Source organism: Pomacea canaliculata, linkage group LG8 (assembly GCF_003073045.1).
Source record: "Pomacea canaliculata isolate SZHN2017 linkage group LG8, ASM307304v1, whole genome shotgun sequence".
NCBI classification, from domain to species: Eukaryota; Metazoa; Mollusca; class Gastropoda; order Architaenioglossa; family Ampullariidae; genus Pomacea; species Pomacea canaliculata.
Genome location: NC_037597.1, coordinates 27,109,941 through 27,122,009, shown reverse-complemented (window position 1 = coordinate 27,122,009; position 12,069 = coordinate 27,109,941). Strand labels below are relative to the sequence as shown.

The 12,069-nt window shown below is 43.9% G+C and overlaps 1 protein-coding gene across 1 annotated transcript in view; it reads right to left on the bottom strand.

The window, feature by feature from the left end:
- Nucleotides 1-1,333: 1,333 nt before the first annotated feature.
- Nucleotides 1,334-12,069, bottom strand: part of LOC112570643 (E3 ubiquitin-protein ligase TRIM9-like) — a 90,682-nt gene continuing 79,946 nt past the window's right edge. The window contains 1 exon segment of the mRNA XM_025249184.1: nt 1,334-9,260. Within this exon segment, the coding sequence (XP_025104969.1) occupies nt 8,953-9,260 (308 nt within the window). The 3' untranslated portion in view covers nt 1,334-8,952.

Genomic DNA, 12,069 nt, shown 5'->3' with positions numbered 1-12,069 from the left:
TCTTTGTAAGACAGACACGGACGTCATACAACCCACTTCCGGTCTGCACAGTGTCAGCTCGTGACGTGTGCTTCGCTAATTGGTTGATTGGTGCGCTCGCTCACTACGTCACAGATTTGCAAGTCCGAGTTGCACGCCTCTGGTGTCAGTCTGTCTCCCTGTCAAACGTTTGTAGGAATGAAGCCCACGTTAGTCTTGGCCTGCCATGACTCGGAATTCAAGTCAAAGGTCAGGGAAGAAGCAAGTCGAAGACAGGGTTGCTGGCTACGTCATGTCTACGTTACACCACTCTCATCCACACTTTGTTGTGGACACTGACTGTTGTTAGCGATGTTGCTGATGTCATCGAGTTTAACTGAGATTTATGATTTGTGTATTTTGTTGCAAAAGGTGTTTTTCTGAATCCAAGAGAAAGCCGAGGAAATAAGGTAAATCGTCTTATCTTTAACCTCGTTCTTTATTCTTGTTAGGAATGGGGGGTTGTCCCCCTTATCTGTTCGGAGGCAGAGATTATGGCCCTTAACTGTGTATTGGAATGCGTGGAAGTGAGGACGTTTTAAGAAAAGCGTGCATGAGTGAGTGAAAGGTTTACTGAATCCCTGTAATTGGGGAAAAGACTGAGTTATTTCCACGCCAGTCGTCGAAGCAGAGAGACTGTAGAGAATTTGTGAGTGAAAGAGAAGGAGATTGGAGTAATTCCTAACCTAGGAGAAGGAACTAACCAGAGAAGGAAAGACGATTGGAAGTTGGGTGTACGTGCCCAGTCAGTACCTCCTATTCTGGGACACTGAAGTGTATCGTGGGCAGTCAGGTGTGTCTGCCTAGTCAGCACCTGCTGTTCAGGTGTTTGCAACTGTGATTATCGTCAACAGGTGTGTCCGCCTCGTCCACACTCGCTGCTCCGGGGTACTGGCACGGCACCGGGGTCAGCCTGGCATGTTGACCTCGTTAACCTCACCGGCCACAGCTTAGGAGAGGTTTTCAAGGGAGATTATTCAAGGAAGTGTAGATGTGTGTGTTTGTGTGAAAGTCCCCGGACTTCACCGAGAATTTTGGGAACTAGTGAAGTAACATTGGTTTATATAGATTGAAGGAAGGAGAAGTTGAGAGTCGTCTATGATATTGATGTGGTATTTAGGGTTTGCAGTCATTTACATGTGTTGATTTGGGTTACGTGAACGGTCTTGTCCTCCCCTAAAATAAATACAAATAAATGTGCTGATGTGTAGACTGGTTTCTTGCCATGAGATCATCGATATGAATTAATAATAATAATATTACTACACACGCACAAAGGCAACCATCATATACTGAGACTCAAAATACACTGAAACATTCTTCAAACGTTTATTTGATTTAGTCACTGAAAAAAAATCTCAAACAATATGCAGGTATAGGGATAAAAAGATTTTGTCGAGGGGAAAATAAACCTGACACTCGACATGCTGTCCACTTTGGTCCTAGTGAAAGAAAAGACTGCTCATGGCTTGTTCCCCAGGTGAGCCCGTACCTTACAGAAACAAGCCTACAGAGAATGTTAATATAATAATATATTATATGAAGCTGAAGTTAAGACCGGACTGTTTCAGAACCTGTGCTAATGAGAATCGTTACTGAATATGGAACCTTGCACCAGATGAGAATAACAGACAGGTTGGAACACATGCCAAACAGGAATCTGAGCGATTCAACAGTCCAACCGGCAAAATGTCTGCTGCGTGGGTGACATTGTCGATAAGCAGTTGTTACTTACAAACATCATGATGGTAATGTTGATGACAGTTCGTACAGGAAAATGGCCCCTGAACAGAGTATAGACATATTCATTGTAAGACATTGATATCACAAAGGTCGCATGGTGCAGGCGTAGGATGGAAAGCCTCGTTATGGACTTGGCAGTGTGGAGACTGGCAGGACATCTACTGGAGATGCCAGGTGTGTGACATTCTACACAGGTATACATCAGCATCCGTCACTTGCTGTCGTTGTGGTCTATCAAAGGAGTAATCAGGTAATCACATCTGTGCCTATGATGAATTGGGTGTTAGGGAGATCCTTTCTTACAAAAAAAAAAAAGAAAAAATGAAAAGAAAAAAAAAGAAAAAAAAATCCACGAATACCATGAGGTCGTGAAAACTGAGATCAAAGTTTACTATCATTATTATTAACTTTGTACATTAATTCAACACTACAGGAAGAACCCAAAGCCTGCAGCTATATATTACTTAGCACTTGCCTTGCATAATCATCAACAATGTTTATCATCTTAGCCTGATATGACAATCCTTTTATGGAAGCGAAGCTAAAAAATGTTTTCCATTGTCTCCTGCAGTCAGTTACAAGCTTGCGGAAAGACTTGTCCGATGAAATCCCGTTCTTCAATTTTATTATTGTTTATCTACTTGCTTCACAAATTGAAATACAAGCATACGCTAGAAAAATATTATTGGGTAGAATAAACACAACTAGGTTTAAAAATAGCATCCAATCTTCTCATCTGATGGAGGAGATAAAAAAGTCACCATTAGTAAGTTCTAGTTGTTGTTAAAAGCAGGGGGTAAGTGTGTGTAATCATCACAAACACAACAATAAACACTACGAGCCTGTCGGAAGGGTTGGCCCCTTGCCAGGGAGGGTCGGGGGAGAAGCTGCAAATAAAATCTGCCTAAAGGCGAGTCGACCGAGGTTCGAGCCTCAAAGCACATGACAAGGACTGTTCTCGGGGTTAAGTGTGTGTACACCAAGCCTACACTGGCAGCACTCAGGTAAGACTAAAAAGGACGCGCGCACATACGCACCAACTGCACGACTGGTGACAACGACACACCTGAACTTATGACAGTGACACACCTGAACTTATGACAACCTGAACTGATGACAATGACACACCTGAACTGATGACAATGACACACCTGAACTTATGACAACCTGAACTGATGACAATGACACACCTGAACTTATGAGAATGACACACCTGAACTTATGACAGTGACACACCTGAACTTATGACAACCTGAACTGATGACAATGACACACCTGAACTGATGACAACCTGAACTGATGACAATGACACACCTGAACTGATGATACACCTGAACTTATGACAACGACACACCTGAACTGATGACAATGACACACCTGAACTGATGACCAAAATGACTCACCTGAACTTATGAGAATGACACACCTGAACTGATGACAACGACACACCTGAACTGATGACAACGACACATCTGAACTGATGACAGTGACACACCTGAACTGATGTAAAAACCCACACAAATCGTCGCCTACACATGTCAAAAATTATTATGGATACACGAACTCGACACAAGTCATTTAAAATAATGAAAATATGAAATACGAAAATGTCATTAACACTAATTAATGAGAACAAAAACTCATCAAGGTGCTCAATACACTATAAACAGGTAAAATAAAGGTGATGCAGAGCAGGCGGGGAGACCACTCAAGACACACCTAGGTCAAGGCCTCTCGCACGATGAATGCTGCAGGTCAACATCTTCATCTACAAGTACATCCATGTCGTCACAGCACTGACATTGGGGAAGGAGTGGGGACAGGTAGGGTTGATACCAAGATTTATTTCTCTAGGGATGTTTCGTTAAATAAAACCTCAAAATATACAAATAAAGTCCAGCTTGTACAAAGTCGATACACAGGGATACTGTACAACAGTGGGAGCATCAGCTAGTACTGCAGTCACGTGATGGAAAAATTATAGGGGAGGAGGTAGGGGGAAATAATTGGGGGTGATAGTAAGTTTTCACAAACGAGGCTAAATGAAGGGCCAGGTACATGGGAGGCGACTGCGGACTGTTAGGTTTGAGGTAAATGTATGTTAAAACACAACAACAATTACAGAAACAAAGTCTGGAGTCCAAACAAGTGAAAAATAAAATACCACGAAGAAATAAGCACACACTTTGCATTTGCCGGATGGTCTTAAAATCTCAAGACTAACCTCCAGGTGATTGCAGCCCCACCTAAGAGTTGTCTCTTGTTTCTAAGAGTTCTCTGTTCTTTAATTGCGTGCAGCGACGAGAGTCCTTCACCCTCACCTCCATCACCCCAACGACCCTTGATGAAGCTTTTCCCAGCAACAGCCTGTGTGCACGTGGATTAGGCGGGTAACAGGTTGCAGTTTATTCTGTCGATCGTTCCTCCTGGCCTCCATGAAATATGCATCTGTTGACGGAGGAGAGGACGGACACCCCGACACCTTGCTCTCTCTCTCTCAGGGCGGATCGGATGTTAACTATGTTTCCTTTCCATATTCTGATCACTTGTTGGAGGCTAATGTGATGTCGGTTGGCTAACCCTGGCTAATCAGCATTGTATAAGACATGGAAGACTTGTAAGTGATCACAGAACTTGACCTGACCTCAGTAAGACAAGACCTTGTCCGGCACTCGGGCACGCAGGTCAAAACATTTGTCGTCTCAGGTGTAATTTTCACCTTTCCTTCCCCAAGACATTAGACCCTAGGACCACAGCCTCCTGTTGCAAGGTTATCTCCCCACCAGGTGTCACTATACCATCTTTTCCACCCGTCTTCATAGAGCAGACCGTGACATTCTGGACACTAACATCTCCAACGGTCTTCGGTGTCTGAATAACTGGGAGGATGCCTAGCTGTCCTCCATAGCCACCCAAGACTAGGAACAAAATAAAGACAGCGAAGTACTGAGACCTTAGAAAAGATACATCTTGTCATTGTCCTTAACTAGCTTATCCATCTTTCCGATATGAAGGCGATCTGTAGAGGAGAAAATGTAGAAGAACTATGAACGAATCCTTGTTTGGAAGGAAAGGTAAGCAGTCGGAATACAACTGAAAGAAACTGAAGTAGAGACAAATGAAATATCAAAGACACTCGTTAAGAGTGGACACTTGAACAGCGAGAAGCTAACGGTAGATAAATAGTTCAGCTGCCATCATAAGAGATGATTAAGAAAGGGAAGACAGTGAGTAAGAAGGATGTGTTCAACAGCTAAGGCAGGACAACCGCAAAGGAAGGGGAGAGAACTGGAGTCTAAAGCGAATAAATAGAATTTAGGTGACAAGAAGTACGGACATAAAAATAAAATCGAAGTAGTGAAGGAACTGGATTGAAGAGTGAGGCGAAAATATATTGATGATGGTGAGGATGAGATGGAAGAGGACGAAAAAAAAAAAAAGTCCGCTAGAAGATGGACCAGAAAGGCAATTTATTCTACACCACGAGGACTCGGGGACGAAAGGGCAGAGAAGGAGGACTAGAAGTGAAGCCACACTTTTTGTAAATGGATGGGTAGCACAAGTTCGATTAGAGGGAGAGAGAGAGAAAAAGCGGGTCTTTGAATCTTTCCGTTCGCTGACTGGACCGAGATAACGAGATTAGAAAAGGGTTTCCTTCGGGGGGTAGAGGGGAGTGTGAGGGGCCTGGGCTTGGGAGACAGGCAACAGGGTGTCTTTGGCAGACCACTGGAAGCCAATTTCTCGTGATACCAAAGTTGGCTGTCAATTAGAAGTGGTAGACATATAGGCAGGCAGACTATCAATTAGAGGAGAGAGATATAAAGACAGCTTGTTGCCATCCACACTCGTGCATGCCCGAAGGTTCATTATTTCGGGACATGCACACTCATGGCAATCTGAAGGAAGCAGAAAAGACGACGACGACGATGATGATACTAAAAAATGTTGCACCAAAGGAGGAGAGAGGTCTTCCGGCACCACAAGCACATAACTGATAAAAAAAAAATCATCGAGTACTTTTTTTAATGAATATGCTGAAATGATTCTCCACCAGACAGAACATTATTGCATTGATTTTTCAGTTTCCTTCCTTCTCTTCTGTGATAACTGCCACGAATTTTAAAAGACCTTTTTTTTTTGCCGTCGGGCGGAGTTCTCCATTTTCACTTAAATTACTCCGACCTGTGAATTGATTTTCACCAACCTCATCTAGAGGCGATGACATAAGGTCATGGTTATCTTGCGGTCATCGTCGTGTTACTTGATTTCCTTGTACTGTCATATTATTCTTTACTTTAAAAAAGTCGAAAACAAAACTGACGACAATAAATCGGTTCAAGCTTTTCTCCTGACCTTCAAGTACCCTGATAAACCCTATTAAACCCCTTGATAAACAATTCCAGGCTTTGACCTGCTTGTTTCCTTAGTTCATCAGTTCAAAACTATGTCCGCGGTTTCTCTCAGCCTAACACAAACTTCCATCTATGCCAACCCCTCCATCAATGAAGCAGTATTTTTAATTTTGTAGAAATCCGTGAAAAGCTTTTTTCTCTTGGCATTCACGGGTCAATGGCAGCTGTAAGCGAACTGCAGCACTCTGGAATGTTGGATTGATTTACTGACTGCTATCACTCATTCACTTCCTGAACTAGAAAAAATATACCGACGCGCTAGAAAAATACCTACAAAAATATCCAAGATGAAAGGAGTTTTCTTCCAAAGCAAAATAAAAGTACAATCAGTCAATCACACTTGTATGTACACTTTTTAAGCAAAAGGAGAAAAAGCTGACAGGTAACACAATAGCTGGTTCAGGTAGAAATAAACACAAAAACAAGTCACAGAGAGAAAGCATGAAGTCAACACTTTTACACGGAACGAGAAGCTGATGTAAGGAAATAAACAAAAAATAAGTGGAAAAAAGGAAGAAATGAAAACCAATATGAAGCAGAAGAGTGGCTGCATGATCCACCCCGGGGCTGTAATCTAAAAACCGTTTGCTGAGGGCACAAGAAACTGTCGGATGTTCCGGCATCGCTAGAGTAGTCGGCCCTGGCCAAGTTATTTTAGCTTCCAAAGTTTGATTAATCCGACAGACTGGAACGATCGACGGAGGAGATGAAATGGGGGAGAGGGCCATGCCAGGGGGTAACAAGGTGGTAGGAGTCCCTATGTTACTCGACAAACTATTTTGTGTGAAAAGTTCTGACTTACAGGGGAAGAAACTGGGAGGACCTTTCGGGTCTGAGTGATCAAAGGATGCATGGACACCGACACCACAAGTAGGAGGAAGGAAAATTCTCTCTCCATCTGACAAGCCTGGCAAATGCAAGGTGCATACAATACAGATTCGCGCAAGCTGATAAAATGTCATAATTAAAGAGGACAAGTACACAGACACGGAGCAAGAAGCTGTACATAGATACAATGTACACAGGCAGCATCTCTTGTGATTAAATTAGTCCATGAACTATCACACAACATGTCACATAGCTTCTTCACCATTTGTGTCCTCTGACAGGCGTTTCACCACCTCCTGTCCATTGTCGATAGTTTTGGCAAAACATGTCAGCTGGCAGTCAGCAGGTGAAAATATTGGACTGACCAGACAGCAAATCGTCGAACCTTCTCGAAGCCCCATATTTACTGCTCATACAATACATGTGAGACAACATTTTAGGCCATTGTCTTCAACAGACTCGTCCCCGCCATCGGGAAGTCCACTCCAGATGCGGAGTTGATGGTACTGATCTCCACTTCCGCCGGATGTGACGTTGGATGTATGACTTAATTAACCTTGAGGTCACAAGAGGTGGACAGGGTCACAAGGCTTATCAATCATACAATCTCAACGTGTTGTAGATGTCGCTCTGCTGGCTGCTACCGGGTACAAGGCTTCTGAAAACAAGGGCGGCAGGTGGTTAAGATGACCTTTGACACACCTGTCGTTCACTGGTTGGCTGACGCCCTGTCTAGCGAGCAGCACTCAGTAGGAGCGGATGGCACTTTAACATGCTTAAAGGGCTGTACTGTATATTGCATCGCAGCGCACATCTAACATTAAAACCATTCAACCACTTGCACAGTCAATTATAAAAAGTTCGTATGGAAACACAGACATGACCCAAGGTGCGGCGATCTCCACCTGTGACAGTCTGCCTCACTTCCAACAGAAGGTTGGCAAGATTCAGCACTCGTTGGTCTCTCCAGTCCTGATGCCAAGCAAACATTCACATCTCCATCCTCACGCGCCACCACGCGCATTGTCTTGCAGACAGTTAAGGCATAGAAAGGAAAACAAAACAAGAAACTTTCTCATCAAACAAGTTCTATGTCCACTCCTCCTCTCAGCTCACCTCCCTCTCAGAAGTCTCACTTCTTTGCGGTATCGGAGAGGGGTTAAGATATGAAAAACAATTTTTTATATTTTGATAAAGACTCTTTTGTGAAAGAAATACTTGTCCTTCTGTTTCAGTACCATGTTCACATTTCCATCGCAACAGTTTTGTTCGACGTTTTTCAAGGTTTGAAATCAGCTTCCTTTCCGCATAGTCAGCCACACAATCAGTAAAATATTTTCTGATATGCTGACTTTGCCAGGCTGCATTTCTAAATTTTTTTTTGGCAGTTGTGCTTCCCGAATGTCCTCAGCCATAAAAGAACTGTATCTTATTTCTCATGTTCAGCCCTCGTCTTATATTTCACTCCCTTTCCAAAGCTTTACTCTTGAGATATTCTCAGGCGATTCTTGAGACCCTGATTAGGGTCTGGTTTGTCTCGCTTTGATCTTGTGGTGTAGTTTCCATTATTCCACATGTTCTCCACGGCAGAATTAGTTCACACTTCCTAAAGGATCCAAGTCTGTTACAAGTCTGTTTGAAAAATGTCCTTGTGTTCAATCAACCATGACAGCTTCACGTGAGGCCATAGACGTAGCATTTTCTCCAATAGCTCCTTCCTTCTTTCTTTCTCAAACAAAATTATTTCAGCTCAGTCTCGAATGTTCGTGACATCAAATGACAAAAGTCTCATCGCTATGGTTGTTCTGGCAACCAGCGTCCTTGTTACACATTATCGTCCCTTACCTGTACACATTATCGTCCCTTATCAAGTCACACCTTGGTAAATCTTCAGATTGGACGTCGAGTCCATCCACCTGGTCATCGTGTCTCTCCTCTAGTCATCGTCTCGCTACTCCTCATCGCTTTCGCTCGGCTCGCTCTCCAAGGGCGGCTCCAGCCCCGTGCGAAGGGTCACCTGCACGTTCCGATTGATGCTGACGGCGGGAAAAAACACCCCGTGGAGGTCCGTGAAAGCGATGGGGCCGTGGGGGACCTCGTTGATGAAGTAGCTAAGGGTGTGCTGGTTGAGGTCCAGGAGGAGGCCGATGACCGACCCTCGCTTGATGCCGCCGTCAGTGCGATTGGTGTGCTCGTCGCGGTGCAGAAACCAGCTTCGCTTGTCGTCGACGTACATGCTCCACGCCTTGTCATCCTTCCCTGCAAGTGGAAGAAGAAATAAAAATAAACACTGGGTCACTGCACATCGACACAGAAACTGTTAGAAAGCTTAAACATTAGACAGACCTTTAACTAAACAGTCCGTTTTCTACCCTGTGACACCCAGTATCACTCTGCGCACATCTTTACGTCCACTTCCTGGGAAAGGGAGGAGATGATAACTGTAAGCAACCCTACGAATACAAGAGGTGGTCTGCAGGAGAAGTAACTCGTATGTCCACACTCTTCTGAGACAAGAGTGACTGGACCTGGTGGACCTGTTACGGTCATCACCTGTTGCCAGCGAAGACGCATCGAGAAAACATTTTGTTTCCCATCTGCTGACATGATAGTGGGGTCCAGGGCTGAGTGCACATCAATAACAGTCTTGTGGTTGAGGAACTGCTCCTAATGGCTCTCGCCCGGCGTTCAATGAACTAGAAATGTTCAAGGAAGCAACATTTCTTTTGAAGCGGTTGGAATGCGCTCACGCGACCTTAGAAGGGAAAGGGTTCACTTGGGGTCAACTAAATCATCTCCTGGACTTTGAAAAGCAAGGATTTATACATTTTATAGAATTTTATCTGGACTTCAACTAAAGACAGAAAAAGCAGAAAAGAGGGGCAGAGAAGAGCCGCTTAGTTCTGGTGGTTTGCTCAAAGACCATCTACATACACTCCCCATCGATCATTATGTAAGAATATTCTTTCATGTATGGTTTTAAACGAGTTTGGACAATTCTGTGTTCGATTGATCGATTCCCAAACCATACATTCCTTCCTGCACGCATGCGCAGTCCTACTGCTGGTGTCTGGCAACTGTAACTGTTGCACACCCGCACAAAGCAGCTTTCCACCCGAACTAGAGAATAAGCAAGAAAATAAACTTTGCGCTACGGCGAGCGACGGCGACTGCTCGCGAGACGAGTACAGGCCCCTGGTGTTTACCTGAGTCAGAAAGAGAAGAAAACTAAGATTAATGCGGGAGTATGGCTGGCAAAACACTTTTAGAACGCGATGCTACTTCGTGTCTTGGATACACAACCTTTTTTGACCCAGCGCTGAGCTTGTTTTCTTTGGGACCAAAGAATTTTCCCGAGCCGTGTTACTCTGTTGGAAAAGCAGTCGGGGAAGGAGAATCGCCAATAAGGCAATCACTTTGTCTCGCCATTACAAACGCATGTGCTGGGGCCTTAAAATAAACAGCAAGTGTATGCCCAAGACCTCTGGAGACAAGCAAGGAACTGAATATCAACATCTGAAACACGTCCAGCGCCTAAGGACCTCTTCTCTGCTCCTTGTTGCTTGTCATTGCAAACAAAGCTCTCCATCATGAACGCCGCCATTTTCCTTTACGTTCTGCAATGAAGCTCTGTGTTATTTCTCTCTCTCCATCCCTCATCCCTACATGCGCGCGCACACACACCAAACTCTCTCCGTACACAGGTTCCAAGACAAACAGGTAAACTGGAAATTACCGTGGCTCGGTTTCAAACGGAGAAAGAAAAAAGCCGTTAGTGGCGATGCTAAGGTTTTGTAAATGCAGCTCACAACTACTACATACCTGTGAGAACAGGTAGATTTTGTTGCGGTTATATTCATGTTACAGTTTTACCTTGTCTTTGTGTCCGAGGATTATTATTTCTTGTAAGGATTTTATGTACGTGAATTGCGAATAATAATAATAATTAGAAGAAGAACGAGAAGAAAAAGAAGAAGCAACTGCTACAAAATTCGCAAAATAAAATTCAGTAATACCCACAATTTAATAACAAGAGCCTGATTATCCTCTCGTTGGTGGCGAAAGGACATAATTCTGTGAAAGTATTGCTTACTACAGTGCTGCTGCCGGCGATTCTTGCGACAGAAACTTAATAACTTCCCCCTAAGTGCAATTTTGATGATGCAGACTTAAGTGGCCTTTCCTGCTGGTCGGCAGTCTTACGGGCAAAATTGAATTTAAAAAAAGGCTTGAAGACTAATCCAGAGATAAGAGCATTTGTGCTAACAGGCCTGCTGGGGTGCGCAATGAACACTGGGGTGAGCAATGAACAGACTCCCTTAGCAGTAAGAGCACAGAGAGAGTTTAAAGGGTGTCTGCCCACCCTTACACACACCCCTCAGTACACTTCACGTATCCTATGTACCACGCCTGCACATCAAAGGAATAATAACCATAACCAAATACATATCGTACGGGTGAGACTTAATATGTTGTAGTCACCCTTACAATGAAAGTGATCCTTTCAGTTATTCTTCACTCACTTTCAGTGAAGGTGATAATGATCATATGAATCTTTCTCTCTTGCAATGAAGTTTAGAAACATGAGATGTTCTCACATGCTTAAAATGGAATTGAAACCTGCAGGTGAAATGATCTTACTACACTCACACTAAAGATGAAACCTTGCCCCGCCTACAGTGAATGTGAAACTCGCTACTTTTATTTTTTTTTTTAAATGAAGGGGTGGGGAATCATACAGATATTCCCCATTCAGGTGGATGAATAAAACCTTCCCGCAGCCAACGACAAGTCAGACGGAAGGACCCAACAGTTACAGCCCTCGGGTATTTAGATGGAGTCTGTGAGCGGGTGCTCGGCAAGAACGGCTGAGAGGTCTTATCGAAAAAAGGTGTAAAATCTACCCCTCAAGGATTACGAAGGACTAAAGGAGAAAATAAGAAGAAATAAATGCGAGGCTGGAGGGGAAGGCAATGGCAGCCAAGCTTGACTAGCTCCAGGCTCAACATGGCGTGTCAGGGGTGGCAGCAGAAGACACCCTTGGGTACAATCCCAACATCCGAGATCA